Source organism: Melospiza georgiana, chromosome 18 (assembly GCF_028018845.1).
Source record: "Melospiza georgiana isolate bMelGeo1 chromosome 18, bMelGeo1.pri, whole genome shotgun sequence".
Classification (NCBI taxonomy): Eukaryota; Metazoa; Chordata; class Aves; order Passeriformes; family Passerellidae; genus Melospiza; species Melospiza georgiana.
The window spans coordinates 8,873,588-8,898,463 of record NC_080447.1 but is presented as its reverse complement, the minus strand read 5'-3'; the positions used below and the strand labels follow the sequence as shown (position 1 = coordinate 8,898,463).

The following is a 24,876-nucleotide window of genomic DNA, read 5'->3' as shown; positions in this document are numbered from 1 at the left end:
CACTCCTTGTGCAAAATATTTCAATCATTTAAATAACTATATTTTTTTAAATTAAGTGTAAAGACAATCTCTCAATTACTTTAAATAATGCAAATATTTAGAAAATATAGAGGCATTCCAGTAACCTTATATATATAAATATTGCATATATAAATAACATTGCCCAGAAAAAAATAACTATAAAATAATGTTTTACAGAATCCAGAAGTTAAAGATTATTGGATCTACTTTATATATTTGTTCATTTACATTAATTAAATCAGTAAAGAAGATCCTTAACTTCAAAACTGCAGAGATAACTCTTCTGCCTTATAAACTGGAATCCATAAAAGCATGTGCCAGCACATCCCCCCCAGATGGTAAAAGAGGAAACACATGGAAACATACCCTAACACACATATCCTGGATATCCTGGCTTCCTCAAAATCTTACAAGGAGGTGGTACTTACAAACATACACTCAGAATAGATGGATTCCAAGTATTTCAGAGGGGGAAAGGCAATCCAAAGTCTTGGGTAACTCACAAAGATCAGACTGTGACACTGTGACAGCGCCCTGAATGTCATGTCTGTCCTGGCTCAAACACAGCTCAGGAATGAGGGTGCCTTTGGAAGCTGCAGGCATGATGGAATTCTTCTTTCTCAGGACAGAAAGGGATGAGAACTCTGCTACCAATTCATTTCAGACTGGGGGATGTTGGTCAGGATGTTGGTTCTATGAGGAGCCAAACACCTGGAGTTTACACAGATCCTTCTACAAGACTCTGCCCCACCAGATTATTCTGTGAGCACCAACCCTGCTGCCTCCTGCTGGGAATTCCTGTGTGCCAGGAGGGACTCTGAGCTCCTGCTGGCTGCCAGAGACACACGGGCACTGCAGACACACGGGCCAAGTGCCCCCTCAGCTGCAGCAGCAGCACTGGGATAATCCAGACAAGGAGCTCACTCCAGCCACAGAACCTCTCTTACCAAGGGTGCACTTGTGAAGAAACAACTTCTACCTCACTTCCATCACCAAAACACAAGCCATGACATGACTGAAGAGCCCTCACACACCTTCCAACGTCCCTGCTGCTTTATCTCAGCTGGCTGGCTCAGGTCCACACCCTCAGCAAGCAGCAGGGTCAGACACTGCACAGCATCACCTGAATTGATTGGCTGGAGCAGGGACATGCAGCAAACTGGAAGCACAGCTCCAGTGACATCTCTCCAACGACCCCATGCCAGGAGCCCTTCCATTGTTCCCAGGATGTTATCCTGATTGGCAAGGGGCAAGGAATCTGAAGAATTGGTGCCTGGGGTTGCTTTGCTGCTGTGTTTGCAATGGTTGTAGCCAGGGAAGGAGATGGAAAGGCCGGGCCCTGGGGCTGCAGCTGCTCCTGAAGGACAGTGCACAAAGGCCGCCCCACGCCCCATGCACTGCTGGGCTCAGCCTCTGCAAACTGGGTCACACTCTTCAAACAGCAAGGGGAATTTTACAGCACGCCCCAGCACGGTTCTTACCAGCTTTTAGAAAATACTGGTTTATTATCTCCCTTATTAAATAAAAAAAAACAATAAAAAGACAACTGAATACCAAATATCCCTTAATTTATAGCTTATCTGGAAGGTTACTTTGGTGATAAAGCACATGAACATTGAGATGTTCAGTCCAAAATGCTTTCTCCCTGCACAGTGTGCTAACATTTTCGATCAAGAATTTTTCATACAAGTTTCCAGAAATACAAACACACAAAATAATCCAAGACTACCAGTAGCATATATAAGAATAGATAAGTTATTAAAATGGTAATGCTTGAATAGCCTTTTCCCAAAACATCATAATAGTATCCTTAAGTAACCCTAAGCTGCTAATAATATTTTGTTGTTTTGCCTATAAAACATAACAATATGTTATATTTATTAGTGGTATTAGATTAATACACTTGAATAAAATGATACCAAATTGCTTGGAAAACTCCATAAACATAAGCATGTTTATATCAATAACACCTTGATCTCACCTTCATATATTTGCAGCTTTTGCCTGAAAAATGCATGTGGAAGCACTTATTTTAAAATCTCTATTTTAGAACTATTTCTTCTGCTAAAATACAAATGCAGACTATATCACATTGGGTACACTACACAATTTTTCAGAGTAAGTAAGAGTTAATTCAGCTTTAGCACACACAAGATTACCAATTAAAATAACACCAGCCACAGATATAACACACCAACTTGGTGTAGGGTTTTACTGAAACCATAAGTAATCCTCAGAAGAAACTCAACAAAGATGTGCATAACATTTCAGAACTTAAACCTTGAAAATATGAAAATATTTCTCTGGGAACTAAGCCTCTTAAACTGAAATAGAAAAGCTTATTTTAACAGAAGTACGAAGAATTATTGGAAAATACACAGTATTTCTTATTACTCCATATTTCTATCACATTTATTTTGACAAGTCAGGAATAAGAACACATTATTTAAAATTAAGTCAGATTGATTTTTATTATTTTGCTGCCTAGTCTCTCCTCATTTATACTGGTGTTGGCAATACTGTACATATACATTACCATAGCATCCTAGACACCATTTCCAAGGCACATATATGATCACATTGCTCAATTTTTTAAGATGGCTAAAATACAAGTACACAAATGTGCAGCATTAAAATAACTTATAAGACTTCTTTTTCTCAGAGTCAAGGAAATAAAACCCTCCTCACTGCATCAAAGCAAACTGCACATGCACAGTCAGTTACTTTTTCTCTGCTGAGGAATTCAAATCTTCATAAAAATTTAAATAGAGCACTTCAACTTATTTTACTGTGCTTTTACTGCACTATGTCACCGTGTAATGAAACACCTGAGTGCCATTTGCCAGAAGACATTTTCTGTGCCAGGAGCAAAGCTCTGTGTGGGATTCAGCCAAGGTGCTCTGGTGCCTCCACTGTTCCTGGCACAGCAGCTCCTCTCCAGGCTCCCCAAGCCTGATGTTTCCATGTGAAGACACTGACCTGACTGGCAGGAGTTCCTGGCATGGCACAAAGCAAATGCAGCTTGCAGCAATGCTGTGTCAACTCTGGAATCACTGATTTAGGTATTCCCTGGATGAGTCCTATAGCTACTCCCAGGAAATTGAAGGCAATGATGATTTCAAGGATCTGAGGCAGCAGTGCTTTAAGTGTCTGCAGCCTTCAGATTTTGATGGCACTGATTAATACCCAATTTTCATGCTCACATAGAAGTGAACACAGCTATTGACCAAAACTGGCTGTGGATGCACTGACTGAGCTTTTACAGAGGGAAAAGTTCCTGGATTGGGTCTACAGGATGAGAGCTGACATGGAATGCTCTGGATATTTATTAAGGTACCCATGCACTCACAACTCGAGATCTCTGAGTTCCAGCACATCACATGAGGTTGTCAAGTATGGGACAGTGACAGCTAGAAACCTGTTTGGGAATGGCAGTCCAAGAGCTGCAAGTCCCTGCAGCCTGACTGCAGTGCCACTGCCCCATCCATGCTGATTCACAGAGGGCACAGGAGCTGCCTAAACCCCGTTCCTACCTGTCAGCCTTCTCGCTGAGTAACGAGGAGAGGAACAAACTCTAATTCTAAATATTTTACTGATGAAGTAGTTTTCTTCTTAAGGCTAAAAATACCCAGCACACTTTTGGAAGAGGGGATGACCCATGAATTATTTAAGCTACAAAAAGCAACAATTATTTTTTTCATGTGTTCTTTACATGGAATTTCATTAAAAACAGCTTAACAACTTAAGCTGCTCGTACAGTTCAAAATAAACTGATTTCCCCCTGAATTTCCTTCACACTAAGAAAACAATCACTAAAACAATCAGCAAAGATTCTTACATAAGATGGTCATCATTTTTTCTTTTCAGTAAGTTGTTTAACATTTCATTGTGATGCCTTCCAAAACCAAAAAAAAAAAAAAAAAATCCCATAAAGACGGTGAGAATGAATTTTCATCATACAGTGAAAGGCACTACCAATGCCTCAGATCAGACAAGTTCTGTGAACTCCAAACACACAGATCTCCTTTAGAAAGCTGTGTGAAAAAATAATCAAGTTTGCCATTTCCCTTCAGTAGCGTGAAACCTATTTTAGACACTGCTGTAGGATGACAATAAAATGTGTAGAATTATTTAGGAAGTGACACATAATACTGAAGATACTTAGGAAAGGAAACCCACAAGTTCTGCACTAAATTTCCTGTCAAAAGCATCTGGTGTGCACTGAAAGCAAAACAAAACACAAGCATACAGGGATCTGTCTGGAACTCCCTCTGCTGTTCCCTCAGTCCTCCTGGAAGAGCAGCAAAGCTCATCCTGCACTCAGCTCCCAGCACTGCCTGGGAAGGCAGGCCAGGCCCTCTGTTGTTCTTAGGCCTCCCTCTCACATCTCAGCATAAGTAGGTCACGGCCACTGCCATGCTCCACTTCATCTTTGACTTCATTCTGAAATCACAGCCCTCCCATCCCTCTCCTTTAATGCCATTCACAAAAACCACAGGCCCTGAAGGACTTTACTCCTTGAAAGCCAGCCCTGACTTTTAACTCCTTCCCTGTTCACTTCCACCCAGCCCAGACCTCAGTGTATTCCTGACATGGCATCACTAACTCTGGACATTGGAAACTTGAGATGAGCAACTCTGCCACAAGCAAAAAAGTAGAAAAGCAGACTTCAGAGATGGCTCTGTTTATTTAGCAGAAAGACACCTGCTGGTTTCCACCATTCAGGGGGAATAGATCCATACAGATCTCTTTCCACACTCAAGGAGAACAGAGCAGGTGTTTTCAACAGGGATTGCCAGTTCCCAGACTCCAATCTGACCACTGTACACACACGTAACTTATTTCTATTACTTTATATAATAATATGGCTTTAAGTAATATTTTATAAAATGTCTTTTTTTGGCTATTAAGGTTTAATGTTAAAATACCTAAACACCCTCAGTTGGCTTCTTTCCTGCAATGATTCCTTATTGCTTTATCTAGAACAAGCTGCTGCTTAGACCAAGAGCTTCACAAAGAATTTATCTGGAATTAACATGAATCAATTTGTGAAGAGAGCTTTTTGTGCTATGCTGAGAAAGCTTAAAAGATTAAATAAAAGGTGTCTGGACAGATTAGTCCCCAAAGCCTCCTTCTACTTGTTGCTACTGTCCACAATTGACTTTACTGTCCATTTTTGCAGTCTTTACTGCAATCTTTCAGGAAGATTAGTTAATTTAATGTTACATATATAGCAAAAAAAAAATAATCTGAAAAAATCTAAAATTTCAAATTAGCATAATTATTATTGCTACATAAACACTTTTGAAATGGGGCATATCCAAAGGATCTATAGTGACAAGAATTTTATAAAAATAAAGAGAGAAACAAACACCTCCCCTCAACCAACATTATCTTCTTCAAATCAAGAATGCACCCTCCAACCCTTAAATCCTCAGTGTCAGATTTATATATGGAATACTTTAAACACAAACTGAGTTTAACATGAACTCAGGTTTTGTGACATCCTCCAGGCCAGATTTCTTTATGTGCAGACTGCACTTCTGTTTACAAACGCAATTATCCCCTACAGAACCCTCACTGTGCAGGTTGATTTGGTGTTACACACACGTAAATCAGACACAGGATTTACTAATCTGGCAGAATTCTAAGGTGACATTACCTCCCACGCCAGTGCTGCTGCTGTTTTTGACAGACATCATCTACAGTATCAGATGCTTAATTTATTAAATTGATACACACCAGGAACAGGCAGGAGACTCACAAGCACATTTAATCTGAGCACTCAGGCTGCAATGACGTGGATAAAACAAACAGCTTTTGCTGAAAGGAACTGCCTCTCTTTTCCACAAACTGAAACTGACCCCTACTTACGTCACTTAAGGGAATTAATCTTGCAGAAAATTAAGCTGATGTTGGTATGATCAGAAAAGCAGCAGGGAAAACACGAGGGAGAAAGGTGGTTACACACAGCCAGGACAGGGGAAGCTATGGAAAAACCTGGACCTTTCCATGGCTCCTTGCCATCACATCAATGTGAAATCAAAGGTTACACACACACAGTGTCAGCCACAAAGTAAACAGTGACAAAGCAGGTAACTCCAAGCTATGTTAACACTTTCAGGTTTTAGAAAGGAGACAAATCCACGGTCAATTCCTGAATTCTCTCAAAACCAAATGCAGTTTATAAGCAGCTGGTTGCTACTGAAGGAAGCCAACAGTTTGTAGCATTGCACTGTAACACTTCTGCAGCTAAACCTAGCAGCGAGATCACAATGAGAGGGAAAAGACAGGTCTGATGTGCAGGATGATTTCCACCTGTCCCCACCCTGCCATCAGACGCTGTGTGACTGCAGCTGTGCTGGATGGATGAAGAAGTTGCCACCCCACTTCATCTCCACTGCTCATTACCTTCAAATCTCCCAGCATAACTGCATGTTTAGTCACTTCCTAACCCAGTTCTGTCAAAATGATTCCCGTTAGAAAATCTGTGTTTCAGCTTAACTCAGATTATTTTTGACAGAACTTGTTTAGCGGATGACTATAAATGCAAGTACCAGAAGATCTGAGAACATTGTAACCTTTAGAGCTCGAGAGGAAATAGCAAGCAGTGGAGCCAGCTACCCCTGTTCCATGGCTGTGTTGCTGTGGGAGAAGCACATTAATCACTCCTATAGGTCTGATCTGTCAGCCTGCCTGAGCAGGGAAAGCCATGTATCGAGGGTGGCATCTTTAAGGAAAATAAATCAGGAAATCTATAGATGACTTATTTTACAGCTTAAAATGTCAGGCTGGGGTTTAGTGTCCAGAAATTAAAATAATTTGTTATAACTGCCTGCAATTCTGTTGTATAATGAGAGGAAAAGGCAGATGCTGCTCAAAAGATATTAATAAATGTGACATTTCTGTGGAGCTAATGGATAAATACCAACCTCGCCTTCTTATCTTAAATTATCATAACAAGGCCTGAAAACTTACTTAATTGCTTTCTATGTATTACTGATGTGAACACGGTGCCTGTGCTTTTACTTGTTACATGGCAAAAGAAGCAGGAAAACTACCACCAAAATTCAGCATCCAATTACCACCTCACAATCCACAACACTGACAGGAGCAGGACTTGATGCAGAGATCTCCTTACCTTTTATTAACTGGCTTCTCATCCTTGTCATAGGGCCGTATGAACCATTTCCCAATTCTTACGAAGTTTTTATCCATCAGGCATCTAGAAAACAATTACAGCAACAATTACTAGTTACATCTAACAGTGTAATTAAAGGAAGCCTTTGAAGACAGTGACTCTGAGGGATTAAGCAGCTGAATTTCAATCAGACTGAAATAAAAGTTTGTAGGTTTTGGGTTCCACTTTTTGTTTTCCCACATCAGTCATAGAAAATCCCTGCCCCACGTCATGATGTTGTCACTGATGCTGAACTTCATACATGCATTTTCCCCTCACCTTTGCCACAATCTTTTCCACTCTGTGCTACTCTTTTTGCTGACTGATCCCTCATTCTACTTTTCACACTCCTCTTCTTGAACAAAGGCCATTCATTAGTACTGATTCTTTTCCATCCAGTCTTTCAGATTTCAGATAATAAAGAATATGCATTCCCTTATTTTGGCACATAAATAGTACAGTATAGGAATGACAGAAAATTGCATTAAGGGAATATTAACAAGGATTCAATTTTCCCTTCACATGATCCCCAGCATGATTTCAGGTGCTGAAACTCCCACAATTACTGCTCCCTCTGTCAGAAACCTCACTTCATCAAATATACTCCCACATCACCAAAATTAGAGCAATAAGTTCCATTTTCTGTGGTCCCTTTGAGAGTCCACAGTTTCTTTTTAGAAACTGCATATTCTTCTTAAAAAAAACTCCAACAGTGAGGACTCAGTGATCAATACCCAATTTAAATGGACAAGTTAGGGAGTGCCTGGTGCCTTTCTAAGTCCACCTGTGCAGACGAATCACAGGAGCAATTTGCCAAACCTGAGTATGCCTCATACATTAAACATGTACACTCGAACATGCTGCCCAAGGGATCACACACAGTAATTCATAATTAAGGCATATTTTTCAGTAAGGTAAATAATATGCTTCAAAAATTCTGTAAAACTGGTTATTTGTTGTTAGTGGTTTATACACCATTACAAGTAATATGCAAGCCTTGCCCATACATTTCACATCTATTCAGTATTTTTATTCAGATGAAAGAATTGGATTTTTCCCCTCTTCTAAGTTTTCCAATAGTTTATTTCTATAGCAGCTGCTAGAGATCAGCCAAAACAAAGGGGGGAAAAAACCTAAAAATCACATGAAACTTTCTGGGCAAGTACATTCTGCAAGGTTCAAAAAGCTGTGTGATCTACACTTCAAAAGCATACCTAGAAGACACAGGAAATGGACGACTGACAACGTAAATACTAATATGCTCCTAATTTTTCTGTATAAACTTGGCAGAACTTTCTAAAGTTAAAGCTGAAGAAAATTCTACCAGCACTTTCTCAATTAAAGCAAAAATAATCTACCTCAGTTGAATAACTAATATCTTAAACTGACTACGAAAGCTAAGGCAGCAGAGATCTAAAGACATTAGTAGAGGTGGGGAAAAAAAAGCTTCAGCAACTATTTCCCTAGGAAATATTTGCTATCAGAGAGTCTGTCAGTGCCAGCATGTTTTATACAAACAAAAGGAAGTCTGTGAAGTTTACATCAGATCCCTAAAGAAAATAATCTGCAGTAGCAAAAAAATGTAATAAACTCTTCCCATCACACACACTTCAATGCCACATCGCTGTGTCTCACCACAGCAGGTTTAACTGCCTCAAGGTAATGCTGCTTTCCTAGAAAAAAAATCTTCATGGGAAGATTTGTCCTTAAAAACCAGTCAACCCTCCATGCTAAACTAAATCATGGGTTATTTAAGGAATAATCCCATATAAAATCAGAGCCATGCCTGCAGCAGCATGGATCTCAGATGCAGCCGGATGGGCAGTTCATGATAGTATGGTTATTTTTGCTGTATAAGCACTAAAGGTAACTAGTGGTTCACAGTGAGCTGCAACAATGGACTTGTGACAAAAAAAAAACCTCCCTAATACATGGTCATAAAAAGCAGTTAGTTAATGATATAAGGACATGAAACACCCTGCAGGTCCTGGCTCCTCTCCCCCCTCAGGGCTGGGCGATCCCTCCCTCAGCAGCTCAGCTGTTCCAGCTCTTCACTGGCGCCTGACCTCCTGTATTTCTGATTTTTCCATGAAAAAATGACCTGCCAAGGGCACACCAATCGTTACGAAACAACACCGTAATATTTTGAGTACTCATCCCTCAAATCTTGTAATGTTTTCTATACTGCCAATTAACATAATCTGAGCATTAGTGTGCGGGGGTGGGGGAGGGAAAAAAAAAATCTAAAAAATAAAACACAATCAGTTGTGTAAAGGCCATTTTTCTTGCCTTTGCCAGAGTTAGGTCAAAGTTGTCCCACACATCCCTCGGGCTCCTCCATGAGGGGCCGCTCCCCCCTCATGGCTCCTCCTCCCGCCATTTCCTTCCCGCCACGGCCGATCCCCCTCACCCTCCAGCAAAATAAACACGAAATGAACCCCAAACCCTGCAAAACCGCAACCGCCGGCACCACCCGGCACCGATGGGCCAGAACCGGATCCGAGCCTTCTGCTGTATTAATGGGGCTTTTCCTGAACACCGGGTAAAACAGGACTTTAAAGGTTAAAGTGCTATTTAATAAAGCCTGCACACATGTTGCTATTACTTTAAATGAAGTAATTATTACGTTAAGTTCAGATTGGGTACAGCAGGCCAATTAAAAATAATAAATAAAAAGTGAATAACTTGAATTAAATTCAACTAATAAAGTGTAAAAATTGTAGTCAGGAGAGCAGCGAGAAGATGCTCATGTCCAAGGCTGGGACTGCAGCAGGAGTTGTATCAGCTTATCATGACATGAATCATATCAGCTTATCACAACATTAATCTTATCATAACATTAATCATATCATCTTATCACAACATTAATCATATAATCTTATCGTGACATGAATTGTTTCAGTTTATCAGGACATGAACTGAGGCTGTCAGCAAACACCTGAGGCGTGTTCACCAGCTACTGCTGGAAGAAAAAGACTCCAGTCACAGCTGGACAGAACAGTTCTGCTGACTCTGCCAACTTCAATTTCAATTTCAATTAAGTTATATATTAAAAAGAAATTAAATTTATTTCACAAGTTTAAAGAGGTCCAAAGAATAAAATTAACCACTTTACACTTAAAAGTCAGCTGGCTGGGTACTACAGATTAATAAACACATATCAAATTAATTTTCCCTTTTATATTATACAGCTGCAAAAGAACTAATGAACATTCTAGACTTGGAATTTAATTTTTATACTTTCATTCATTCTAAGTACCCTACAAGTTTTATAAAAATCCCCTGAAGAGGGATAGAAAACAGGGAATACAACAACTAATCCTTGTACCTGGGGATATGCACACAGGTAACTCAGTCACCCCATGGAAACACAGCCTTGGGAACCTAATGCAAACCTCATTACCAGTAAATCTACATCAAAGCAAACAGAACACTAAATGAGACAAGATGAAAGTGTTCTCCATTTGCTTATTTTCTGAAAGAAAAAATATCCAAGGCTGCATTCTACAAAATTACTTCAACACAAAGGTGCATTCTATTTTGTTGTTGTTGTTATTATTATTAGAACCTCAGAGAAAGTGGGAATAGTCTAATAACATTTAATTGTAAGAAGATATCCAAATTTGTAAGAACTAGGATGTAATACAGGAAGGTGAGGATGACCTGAAGAACTACAGAAACAGAAAGAATAAAATTATATAGCCCAAGATGCCATGTCCCACTCAATGGTAGAAAACAAGGTAACCTTAAAAGGTGATAGCTGGATTAAGAAGAAAAAGGGCATAAGTGTATTAACTAATCACAGGACAACTCTGCACTCAGCCATATATAAAAAAATATATATGGCTCATCAGAGCAAGGAACTGTTAAGCTTCACTCTGAATATTGTGCACAAATGTAGTCAAATTTTAACATTCACATAACCAGGATAATTGAGAGAAGAGAGTTAAGAGCTTTTAAGATATGTATCATTTAACCTCATCAAGGCAGTGAAGGTCAGATACAATTACACTCTCTAAGCACTTACAGAAGGTGAAAACTCCCCCTTCTTTGCTTTTAAAACAACTCCTTAGCAAAAATCTGAGCAGAAATATGTATCAACATTATTGTTTATATGAGTGTTGAATTTGTTTGCACAGCATTTTATGATAAATTACCAGAGTCAATGACTTAACAGACTCATCTCTATCCTGTTCTCTTGGATTCAAAGTCTGACTCTAAAAAATGTAGTTTAAGATCCATAATAATATAATTGCTCTGTAGGTATCCTGTATGATTTTAAGTATCCAAATGAAATATTTGAGAGCACTAGAGTTTTTCTTACCTTTCCAGAAGATTATGAATTGCTTTGAAGAGCAGGGTCCTACACTCATAGGAAAGTCCATTCTCCCAGAATCCTTCTTCCACCACTACAAAAACACAAAATGTCAATATGCTCAGAACAGGGAAATACAAACATTTATCCAAAACATATCTTCAACAGCTTTAATTTTCAAAGTAGCATGTTTCATTAAACTATTTCAACTATTACCTATATCACCCGAGCAGCTTTAATCTTTACTTGCCGAAGACGCGGCCTTTGAATTAAAAAAAAAAAAAAAAAAAAAAAAAAGAAGAAGAAGAAGAAGCAAAAGAAGCAAATACAAAAGCATAAAAGCAAAGCCATTTGTTTGTAGCATTCCGTATTCAAGTACAGGGGTGAAGAATGCACGATCATTCTTTGCCACCACTGCTGAGAGATCCTTTAAAACTTAACCACAGATGCCGACAATCAAGAAACAAAGTGAATCATTAAAGGTGTAAAATCAATTTACATAACTGAAACAACATGAAACAACTCCCCTGAACCTCTCGCTGTCACACTCAAGTGCAATTCCTCCAATGTACTCACTTCAACTATTGCAATTTTAGCAATACACGGCAGATTTTACACCAAAATAAAAACTGTACACTCAGTACTGAACTGCAGAGATTTCCGAGTTTAAAAAAGTAAGTCTAATTATCTCTCAGAGTAGAATGCAGCCTGAATTAGTCACCTGAAGGACAGACAACCCTCAGAAATATCTGCTGTCCTTACTCACGGCTTTTGGGTGCTAAAACTACCAGGAGTAGCACTATTTCTGGTATGCCTGTACCAGATTCTAAATCTTACTCAGCCAGAAAACGCAGAGTGAAAACAGATGATAAAACAACTTTTTCAAGGAGTAAGAATTCGTTAATTGTCTGAGTTCTGTCATTTCAATTTCACAAGAGTAGTCGGCAAATCTTTAAAAGTGCAAACATAAAATTCTACTGCACCTTAAAGGCGCTGAATACTTCACACCCCTCCCTGGCCAATTTGCAGGACGAGACCTCCCAGCAGCGCGTCTATCGCTCAGAGATGATTATCTCAGCATAGTTTACAACCATGTTTAAAGGCAAGCTTCTAAGGAGTTAGTGCTCCATGGAAAATACTAATATTGTCAGCAGCCTTCAAAGCCTCGAGCCGCTGTTCTGCTGCTTCTGCAGGAGCTGTAACTCACACACTCAGACAAGAAAAGGAATATTTTTTGCATGTGCAATGTTGTGATATGTTAATGTCGGTAACAGAGCCTCTCTCTTCGTGCAGAATGGAAAGAGCCGGGTTTTAGAACCTAAAATCACCTTATCTGACAGCACAGGACTTGCTGGGAGAATGGAGACACAGACCTGTGCCCCTGGGCACAAGAAGCAGCCAAGGAGCTTTTCCTTAGAAACCACTGCAGGCCCTTTAATGCTTGCCAGCCTCGCTGACACCGAGGATGTAATGGGCCACGGCTATTTACTGCACAGAACTCTGCTTTCATGCGTAAAACACTGTGCTTAAGGGACTCAGAACCCCCGTGCACAGTCAGAGCTATTGATGTATAAATTCTCAACAGCTGAGAACTACTGAAGCCCCAGAAGCTGCGAGGCAGGTCGAGTCTTGCACTTAAAAAATTCATAATCCTCAAATATATGAAAAGCTACAGATTAGTTACACTATGAGAGATCACACCTGCATGGAAATTCAGTATTTAAATTAAAAACTCAAAATTTTGGACAACATCATGAAATTGACAGAACCTGTAAAAGTCAAAATAAATTCACTAGGCTGTACTGCCAGTACTGCCCCTGCTTTAAGAACTTCATGAAAAATAGGGGAGACAAGAACCAAGTCTGATTTTACAGGAAAGTTCCCACCACCAGTTCTGAAGTTCTCAATCCTAACTCCCTACCTACTCCTAGGTATACACAACAGACTAACAGGACCCTGTCTCAGCTTATATAATCTCTCAGAACTATTTTCTGCAAGTATAATTTTGCCATTTCAGAAGAATTCAGATCAGATCACACTGCTTCACACCACTGAATGTAATATTCTGTAGAGCTGGGATAATTTTAATCCAGAACTCTTTTGTGTCTGGACATCACCTGTATTCTTTTTCCCTGCTCAGTTTCCCTGGGCTACCCCAGCCTGTTATTCCTCCACAATCCCAGACATGAAAGCACCACACATCCCAGCAGGAGGGACTGGGTGAGGGAATGCAAACTGGCAGCACTCCCTCTCCCCTCTCCCTACCCACCACCACAGCTGCATCCATGGCTGTCCTGCACTCAGCAGAGGAAATGCTTGAGAGGAAGGTGTCCAAAATCCAAGGAAAAGCAGGGAAAAGCAATGCTAACCTTGCAGCCAAGTCCCAAGGGTCAAGTGTGCCATGAGGTCAGACTGGCTGAGGAGCAGCAGTGGAGTGGGACAGGGAAAAGGGGAAAATCTGGAGTGGTATCAACCCTCAATATTGTAATTTTCCAAACTGCCTTTCATAGTACACAGAATTCATATAAATTATATATTAAATGGAAATAAAATTACTTCCCTATTAAACTCTAAGTGTATCACAAGACATTGCCATAACCATTTTCCTATAATAAATAATGCCTTTAATTCCCAGCTATATTAAAGCACTATACTTACTGTAATTATCTCTAATGCTTCTTTATCCTACTAAAAAAGTACATCTTACAATTAAGAGCATGTACATATGTCTGATGCCATAAAAATGAGGAGGAAAAATTAGAAGTGCAGCATTTCACTTTCTCTCTGCTCTTTGGCTCCCTGATCCAGACTCCACAAGAAAAGTGAAATGACTGGAGCAAGTTACAACATCAGGATGCATATGGTGACCAATAAAAAAGCTTGGCAAAACACTAGAGGTTAGACTATCCCTGTAAATTCCAAAGTTCTTGACACTTATTATTTAACTAGACTTTAGATTTTGAAGAGTATTTTAAATTCCTTATAGCAAATTGAAGCCTAGGAAATAGTCTCTGTCTCTCTACATGATGATTTCTAATGCTTTTAACACTCAAAACATTCAGCTCCAGCCCCCCTCAGCTTTCCCATGCTCCTGATAGCATTCCCAGGCACAGCCAGCAGAACACAGGTGCTGTGCAGGTTCAAAACTTGGGAACACCTCTGGCTGTCCTGGAGGCATTTCTGTTACTTCAGTTGAAATATTTCTCTTTAGACCCAACAAATGCAACACTGAACAACAGGTGTGAAAGACATCTTCCAAAACAGAGAACTTCTAGGAGAACAATCAAGGACAGATGGAATGTTTTAGTGAGGGAAACCACAACAAAGCACAATTTTCCTCCATGGAAGTCAGAGCAGAGGATGAGTCTGGAGAGGCAGCAAAGCCCCCAAAGAGGGGACAAACTGTGGGTCACTGCTTGCCAGGCCATGGGGAGACGAGGCCATGGCTGATGTGATCCCTGTCTGCAGCAACCCCATCCTGGGCAGGGGTCAGCCTGGGTGACTCCAGGAGCCCAAGCTCCTTCTCACCAGGGTGATCTGTCAGGTGACTGCTCCTCCACTGGGACAGGTTTGTGCACACATGTAGCTATAGCTCTGTGTATAAATCCATAGATTTCTGTGTATGCAAGCTTCTGTACACTCTGGAGAAGGAGAACACCTGGGAGAAGCTTTTACTTTAACAGGCAGCTCATCCCCTTCTCGCTGCTCTGCAGCAGAGGGAGAACTTCACCACGTCATTTCTCAGCAAAAGAAGCAACTGCTTTCCTTAGTTATGTTTTGTTATTTTTTTTTAATTAAATTAGCTCCCAAAATAAACCACTAAGTACAGCAATATTCTGTCTCTAAAAATCTGGATTCTCAGAAAAAAAACTATCAAGAATAGCAGAAAATCCTGGACAAGAAAAACGTGTATCTGACACTTATAATGGATAACAGTGGAAGTGTTAATCTCACTGCTGGTGTTCAAACAGAATGGGAATTAATCAACAGCCTTAATATATAAAGTTTTTAGGCATTTGTTATGATTTTGTTTTCATAGGTTCAAAAAATGAATAAAATACTTGTGCTGATTTTTATATTTATTCTTGCAGATCAAATGTTGAAAGAATGAAAGGCAACTACAATAATTTAGACTTACACGGGAAATTTATAATTTAAACATACATTAATGAGCAGATTAGTTGGCTTGGGATCTTTTTTATTTTCAAGTCAGAGATATTAAGGTCTTCAAAGTGTCCAACAATTTTTATGAAGCCAGCCATGTTCTCAAAAAAAAAAAAAAGATCCATTATAAAAATTTCAAGGAGAGAAGTCACAGCAAAATATCAAAGCAAATACTTCAATAATTTTAGGTCTCCCAGCAGAGATACTGGAAAGATAATAAGATCTCTGTTCTGCTTCAGTGGCCAAACTGACATATTTTACTTAAAAGAAATATAGGAAGGAAGGAGAGGAGGCAAGTCGAGGCTGTGTCGGTGCTGCAGAGACAGTTATACCTTTAAGAAATCCAGCCACCCACATTTTAATAATTCAGGTCACACTGCCTTGTGCAGTTTAAAAGCAGAATTAGTTTCAAAGAATACATATTTCCTCAGAGCTATGTTACATATTTCCTTTTAATGTATCATATTGCAGCAACAGCTGAAATGAACGTCTAGACATCAAAAACAAGGCTTTATTCCCACCTACTGCTTTTTTACCTCAGGCATCAGAGCTAATGAAACCCATTATCCAGAACACTGCCCTCAGTTACCACATTGGCCACTGCAAATATGAAAAAACACTCTGGGACAGCACCAGTTATTCAGCCATTAAAATTACTGAAAATCAATTTCTTGCTGCACACTGCAGAAATACTGATAGATTAAAGCAGGACACATGGGACAAGGAGATTACTTCCAGGGAAGATTACTATGTCAAACTGCTGAGGACAGGGACTTACTCAGCTCCTCAAGATTCGCATTCAGAGCAGCACATGCTCCTTCCTAGCCTTTGATATTTTGCCTCCTTGTTGCCATGAAATATGAGGTATGTGAGGTTTTTCCAATGTTTTAAAAACACATGGCTTAACAACTCCAACAAAATCACACATAAAATTACTAAAAGCAAGCATTTAATTTTTCATCTGTATTTTTATTAGCGTACCCTTAAAACAATATTTCAAAAACCAACGAGCATTTTGAAGCATCATTTCTCCTAAAAAATTGAGTTAAGAGAGTAACAACACAATGCAATGGTACATTAATTCTGAAAAACTATATTATACCCATAAAAATCCAATTAAAGACAACACCATTGATCAATCATTGCTATACTGCCATTGATCACCTTGTAAAATCTGTGTTTGAAGTCATTAGTGATTAAATTGACTTATTACTAAATCAGATTCAACCCACTTAGAGATCTAATTTCCTTGTGCTGGTTATGATCGTAGGGAAATTGTGCTGCTCACTCACACAGGCCAGAGAATCCATCTTGGCTCTCTTCCCCAAGTCAGCTCATCACAAAATGAACCAAAACAGTGCAAATGCTCCCCAGAATGATTCATTTGTGTTGCTCTATTTCCAAACACAGGGAATATTCACTGGACACGCACAGAAGCGTTTCCAATCCATATCCTCCCAAGGTATCCTTAACAGCTTCCAGGAAAATCAGAATATTAATGGAGACCATGGCTGGAGATTGCTGCTCAGGCACAGCCTGAGTTTGCATCTCAATGCACCGCAATTTTCGATATAAAAACCAACACTTGCAAGCAGAGTTGACTATGAAACTAAAATTGTTGCACTTCAGAAGGATAAATAAAACCTTCAAAGGCAACAGCTGTTGAATATCACAGGAATACTCCGAGACTTTAATTGTTGCGCATTGAAACAGAAATTAGCATAATAGCTATTTATTGAAAAACAGATGGTAGGTAACTATCTGCACTTAGATTGTGTTAGCACTACTTAAAGTAATACTTTTATCGCTTCCCCAATCCCGGTAGGTACAGAGTTGTTTTTTATAAAATATACATTAAATGTTACATCCTCTCCCTGGCCCACACACTCACATTCCTGAGCTCCCGCACAGCCTCTCCTGCCTTTCACCAGAGCACACCACAGCCAGATCTTCACAGGGAAGGTTTCTCAGCAGCTTGGTTAACCAAAATTATTATCTATGAAATCAGAACGAGCATTTCTGTGCAATTACAGCTCGAGTCTGCTCTCTCTGTAGGAATGCAGACGAGCTGTGCAGAGAGCTGAGCTGCTCGCTCCCGAGACAGGACAGATTCCAAATCAAACCATGGATTTGCCGTGTGGTTTTTGTTTTGAATGCTTTCTACAATCACCAGAAACAGTAAAAGGAACAGAAATAAGGCACAATTTTATGTGGTTTACACAGTTTCCCAAAGCAAAGCAGGAAGTTGTATGCAATGGGAAACCTGCTCTCGCATGCCAGAAAATCCCTCCAATCCCTGATTTACGCTGCTTCATTTGTCCCACCATGTGTTTGTGTTAAGCAGGCTTATTTCCAAGGCACTTTATATTTCTTTGCAGAGGTATTTCCCATAAATGAAAAGCATAACCTGACCACAGTGAAAAGGAACTAAAGGTCTGGGGAGATTTTCACCATAATTTCCTAAAATGTACCAGGCTAAGGATACCAGTAGAAAAGAAGTATTCTCTTAACTTTACTCCTTGGAGTTTCTACAGTTTCCTCTCACATTTCTGAGCTTTTCATTTTCCATCACGTGTTCAACTCTTTATTCCAAAGACATTAAAGGTAGTTTGTCAGAAGAAAATAAAAGCAACCCAAAAAACTTTGAAGGAAAATACAAATTTCAAAAGTATACCATGTTTTCTTAATCCCAGAAACAATCTGTACTCTCCAAACTTGATTTGCTCTCTTCTTTCCCCTTCCAAATCGCCCAAGTTTTCTTCATTCCCATTTCCAGTGACCACCTGGGCCTTGCAGCCAGTGTGACCCTCAATTCCACACATCAGCTGCAACCCCCACTTCTGCCTTTTGATCTCCCCAGGTTCAAGGTATGGAATTCCTGCAGTGCCTGTGCAGCAGGGAAACCTTCCTCAGCACCATCAATGCGATGAGGAGGACTCGTATTTTTCCTCTCTAAACACAACTGGTGTTTACTAGCACTGATGGGACACTGACTGCATTCCCTGCTCCCAGGGCTCTGCTGGAGGTTACGGAATGTACCAGGGCAGCGAGTCTCTCCGGAGAAATCAGAGCGAGTCCAGCCATCCCCGTTTCCTCAGAACAACCCCGAGTTCAGGGCTTATTCTGAGGAAAAATGCCGTCCCTATTAATCCCTACTTGGAAAGCGAAAGGAACCCGGAGTCTTCCCTCACTTCCCAGGCATGCAGGACGTCACTGCTGGAGCACAGCTCAGTTCTGAGCGCGGCACCGGGCTGAGCCCTCCCTGCCCTTCCACACGGCCTCGCCTCAGAAACGCCCGCACGGCTCCAGACAGGCGATTCCGCTCAGACTCTGCAGCCCTGGCCCGCCTCGCTCCCATTCCCATTCCCATTCCCATTCCCACTCCCAATCCCCCCCCGCCCTCTGGCCGTGCCTCCCGGTCATCCACCCCCACAGCCACAGGGAGCTGCGGCGGCACGCCAGGGCGATCGCGGGAGCTCCCCCGGCCGAGGGGACACGAGTCACCGCAGTGCCCAAGGGGACCGGGGCCACACCGCAGTGCCCGCCATCGGGCCGCTTCCCGCCGCCGTCCCGGGAGGGCAGCGCGGCCCCGGCCCCGCAATGAGTCTCCATCCTGATCCCGCAGCAAGGCAGCCCGGGCTGCATTCCTCGCTGCTTCACGGCTGCTGCGTGCCACAGCCTTTAATCGATATGTTAGGACGACAGCTGGAGGAAAGACGAGATCTCCAACACATCCAAGGAGACATTTATGGAGGAATCCCAGGTGTAACGTGCCCAGTCTCCCCAGGCCCCCGGAGCTCTGCTTCCACCCAGCTGGGCTCTGCTCTGCGGAACAAGAACTGGTGGTACTTCCACCTCAGCTGTACGCTGACTTAACCAAGTCAACATTTGGGTTTCCATCAATTCAAATTTAAGTTTACCCTTCTGCATAAAAATTAAGAATTGTGCTTATTTTTCCTCAGTTCACATTTGCTTTTGTTCCTGTATCGCTACTTGCAGCCCCCAGGCTCCTATTTTCTTCCTTTTTTATTATTTCTCCAACCTAATGGTTATAGAAATAACAATTTTCATTAGAAAATCTTATTTTCCTTAACTTACTTGTAACGCTATATTGTGAGAAAACAAGATCTGGGTTTAAGAAAGGGATACAGGAAGTATTTTTAGAGCAGTTTCCGGTGTTAAATACACATCATGTTCCCCACACAAAATAGCCAAAGGTTGTACGTGTGAACTACAACACTAATTCCATTATACCTGGAACATATTAGATAAGTCCTCATGTTACTATTTGAAAATAGGAAAATATGTGAATAAATATATTCTTTTTCTAGGTTGTACATACTTTCAAAGTAATGTTTTAAAGCTTGTTTTACTACTTCTTTTCCTACCTCCCTGCTGGAATTCATTATATGTTATGCAGAAATAAACGACAAAATTGACTTTTCAATTTGTGTACTTAAAACCTTGCTGCAGCAAAAGCTGAAGGACGCAAAAAACCTAAACCCCAACCAACAATGTCCAAAAACACAAAAGTAAGAGTTAGCAGCAGGCAACCCCAAATTTAATATTGCTGGCAGGTTTTTAGAGTAGCAAAGTTAAGCAAAGATCCCTTCCAATCCAAACCATAACATGATCCTGTAGGTCTTTCCAAACGTGACTTTCAGCTTGGGATTTTTATCAATTAGGGAATAAATTTCAGCTTACAAGGTTTATATTCTTCAGAAACAGAGGGTGAGGCTTGAGCAATAACCAACACCAGCACAAAAATGGTTATGGTCAGATCTGATGCTTGCAAATAAAATACTTGGAAAATATCTTTTCAAAAGAAAATATTCTCAGTTTTGCAACCATTTTTGGAAATAAAAAAACCAAATGAAAATGCATCTTAAGTTGAGGTAAGAAGAACAGTGTAAATGAAATACCTTTTTATAAATGTGCCAGTGAGAACCTTTTCCCTCATATCCATGTCTTTTTGGAGAGGCCAGGAGCCTTCCAAAACCACAGGCACAGAATAAAAACGCAGAACAGACTTCAAAGACAAAACAAGCATATTTTTGTCATTTTGTTTGTTCTTTACTCCCCATAAAACATGCCAAAATACTTTGTGCTCTTCTGTAAGCAAATGTTTACTGGAGTTTGCTGCTACTTGAACAGAAGCAAAAGCAAAATAACAGTTCTGTGCTGAGCTCTGCCAGTGAAGGGCCTGAACTGGAGGCAGCAGAATGTCAAGCAGGTTTTTAAGCAGGTTTTTAAATCTATTTTTGTCCTTTGAGGAAGCCAGCAGAGGGAGCTGGCTGGGACCCGGTCTGGGCTTTTCATCCAGGGGCTGCTTTTTCAATTAAGAAAAGGATCCAAGATCACACAAGCTAAAAATAAAACTTTAGAGGGAAAAAAAAAAATTGACCACATGCAATAATAAACATATTAGGAGAGAGCAGGTTTGGAGTGGGGACAGTGTAAGTGCTCCTTTTAAAATAAAACCCTCCATATGAAACAGCTTTGACAGCAGAGAAACTTCCTTGAAAAATAATCTGATCAAATGTGGGAAAGGCTCTGGAAGATTCCTGAAATCCTGAGGTCCATTACTTCTGCTGGCTGAACAGATGCTTGCCCCAAACAGGTACCAAAAGCTCAGTGCAGGAAAACAACCTCTCCTCCTCCCCATCCCTGCCTTTCCAAGCAGGGACTACTGCAGATGCTCTTTCAGATGGGGACAGAAAAACAATTTCTTCAGCAGCACGTTCTTATTTATAATAGCATGTTTATTTACTCCTGTTTATAAACAGAAGGTATTACAGGGGGAAAATAATGAGGAAGACACAACATGGCATTGGGAATGGAAGAAACAAATTACTGAGGTCTGGAAAGCTGCTCTGAAATAGAGGAGTCCTTGGAATTCCACACAGTAATAAATTAAACTACAAGATTTTACAGACTGAGACTACCAAGTAGTCAGCTTTTCTCATGATCTTTAAGGCTGAACATATATACAGCAATTATTAATTTAAAGCCAGACCTGTTCTGTAAGATCTCTCCTGTGAGAATTACTGCAAACAAGAACCCAATTGAGCAGGATTCCCTTGGGGATGAGCAGGCTCCCAGAGGAACACCCAGGAATAGAAAGTTGTGATTTAACTTTCTATTCAGTCAGAAAAAGCACTGCAACTTCTGACTCCTCTGCACTTGGGACTCCTAAAGATCACTTTTATAAGATTTGAGCCAACTGACCACATTTGACCACTACAAAAGAATTCCCCTTCCCAGGCATCCCCTGTGCTCACTGCTGGAGTTCTTTCCCATATCCATATTTCAGCAGGAGCCGTCTCCCTCACTGCTGGTTCTGCAATGCAAATGCAATATGTTGTTCACTTTACAGGCTGTTGCCATGGATATTAATGTGATGTCATAAATTGTTACATCTTCATTGCAGAAACAAAATGAAAGAGCTTGGAAGCAGGAGAAGAATAAGAACTCATCTAACCAAGCATATTTAAGAATAAGCAACTGTTGTACAAATCACAAAGAAAAAGAGGCACATAAATGTGTATTTTAATTTAGTGCTGTTGAATGCTTCTCTAGGTAAGTGCTTCCTAAAAGATTCTAAATTCCCTATTGATTTTTTTTATTGGACTGTTACCTGCACAGTGGGACCTCCTCAGCAACAGATGGAACAGCACTTCTGAAATTCAGCTTTTCACCACGGTTGGAAATATATTTTTCTGTTGGAAACATCAGTTTCTCAACTCCACTTTAAATTATCAGGCAGTGGCCAGCCATCCCAGTAATGCCAACATGTCTTGTCCCTGCTTTTCCTTTCATTCTAGAGAGTTTTTGACTGACCAATTCCATTCATGGCATATGGGCCATAGCAAGTACTTAATTTTCTATAAATCAGGGTTGTGGGTTGCCCTTCAAAATTATTACTGACAAGTATTCCTGAAGTTTTCCCTCTCCAAGGACTTCTGGAATCAACAGTAACAAAATGTTCCTTTGCCTTATTAAACAGTAGCTAAGATTACAACAACTTAATCTACTTTATCTGTAGATATACACACAGAGAAAAGAATGATTTAGCTTAGAGAAAAGCAGAATACAGTACAAAGCACACCCAGTGTTCACAGTCACAGAGGATTTCCCTCATTTTCAATTAGTCAAGCTGTCTGGTTTAATCTTTTTCCCAAACAGTTTAGCTTTGCTGAGAGTGGATTTAACTAAGTCAAAAGACACACAGCAAGTGGGGAATGAATGGGCACCTCTGCTGACCTGCCTGGGAATAGGGACAAACACATCCCCACTCCCTTCCACTGCCACCAAACGGACACCCAGAGGTGGAGCAGCGCTTGGCCAAGGAGAATCCTGGTGCTGTCTGACCCTCTCCAGACCATGGTGCCAGGAAACCCAAGCACTCCTCAGCTCCTGAGCATTTATTTCCTTTGGCCTCACACCTGGCCTTCATTTCTGGGCTCTTGTGGCACTTCTAAATCTACCCATTCAAAGGTGAGGAAGCCATCCTCTTACAGTGGTGAGGTGTTCCATTTCCAAACCCCCTTGAATTGCATATGGAATGGGATAGATGCACAGCCTTCCATTGAAACAGAGCATCCCACATGCCCACAGTTCAGATCTCATCTTCAACAACCCACGAGTATCTTCCCTGGTCTTGTCTGTGGCTTCCACTTCCTCATTCCATCTAATCAGGAGTTTTAACCTGTTCCTCCAAGTCTCTCACCCTTGACTCTCCATCAAAATTCATTAAATACCTTTTGTTCCTATGACTCCACCCATTTAGGGGAGGAGGAATACTCATCAAAAGATGTGTCCACCATTCCAACATCTCCAAGACTTAAAAGGCTACTGAACAGCTGAACAAATAGAAAACAAAAATAAGTTTCTTGACATCTTTTTAAAAAAGGTGTTCTGTAATTGCAGCTTTACTAGTCTGGGAGATGTTCAACTTTCTTGGCTAAACCTGTTTAATTCACTTGCTCATGAGAGCTCCTGCTGCCAGTAAAACCCGGTGAATAGTCCCCTTCCCAGTTTAGCCCAGTCTCTCTCACCAGTTGCATTTCTTGGTGATGGCACCACTCCCACTGACTCCATGGCAGCTGCACTGGTGCATCAGGTGTTTTGGGACAATCTGAACAACTCAGGCAACACAGGGGTCACTTGTACTTCTAGTTTCAAATCCTATTTTTAATTCAGGAGCTTAAAGGGCAAAACATCCCCCAGTCACCCATCTATCCCTGCCCACCAGGAGAAGCCATTCCCAATGAGCTCTCCCTCCATCCCTTGTCCTAAGGCCCCCTCCAGCTCTCCTGGAGCCCCTTTAGGCCCTGGAAGGCTGTTATAAGGTTTTCAGAGAAGCCAAGGCAGCAGATCCCCATTAACTGCTGACTTCTGAAATACTTCTTCATTGGCATATTAAATGGTACCATTTAATTCAATTCCCAGACCCAGTGGGTCCCTATTGTGGGGGAGCCACCCAACACAGAAACTCTGCCATGGCCCCTGCTCTGAACAGTTAAGCAATAGCTGCTGTGTGAGCAGTAATATTGAGAATTTATTGCCCTGGAAGGATTTGTCTCCTACAGCCCTACAGACTGAAATGCAGGGTCAAAGGGCAATAAAAGGTCAACGAGCCCTACAGGGCAGCCTGAACACACCATAGCACCATGCTGGAACACCAGACAGTGGGATCAGACACGAGCAGGGGCAGCACAGGTGTTGGAAAAACACCTCTGGGATGCAACATGAAGGGCTTTCATCAAATCCCCCTCCCAGGGCACGTTCCTGAACTGCATCCCACAGCTATCCAGGCAAAGGCACCCAAGAACAGCACTCTGCACACAGCCCTCTGCAGCTCCTCTCTAAATCACAAGGGTTCTGTGCATGTAGCCCAGGGGTTCACTGCACAGGAGAACACAAAATGATATTTCTAAAATAAAAATAATTATAAATGGAGCTTTTATTAAAAAAACCTAATTCTGTTTAAAAACACAGCTATAAGAAGATTATGGCTCAGCCTACTTAATTTCCCCTAATATTTCAGTAAATAACAACCATCCATTTCTGCATCTCCACAAAAGCCCTTGGCTGACATGCAGAAAGAGCCACCCAGAAAAGTGAACTGGACTGAGACTGAGCTGGACTGCGGGGTGACCCTGTGAGCCCCACAGGGTCTCAGTGTGGCCTGGGC

At 40.9% G+C, this 24,876-nt stretch overlaps 1 protein-coding gene across 1 annotated transcript in view; it reads right to left on the bottom strand.

The window, feature by feature from the left end:
- The window catches only part of MED13L (mediator complex subunit 13L), a 193,511-nt gene that overhangs the window by 72,256 nt on the left and 96,379 nt on the right, over window positions 1-24,876 (bottom strand). The window contains exons 3-4 of the mRNA XM_058036755.1: window positions 11,526-11,610; window positions 7,163-7,246 (exon numbers count right to left, since the gene is read on the bottom strand). Coding sequence (XP_057892738.1) covers window positions 7,163-7,246; window positions 11,526-11,610 — 169 coding nt within the window. The remainder of the gene's footprint in view (window positions 1-7,162; window positions 7,247-11,525; window positions 11,611-24,876) is intronic.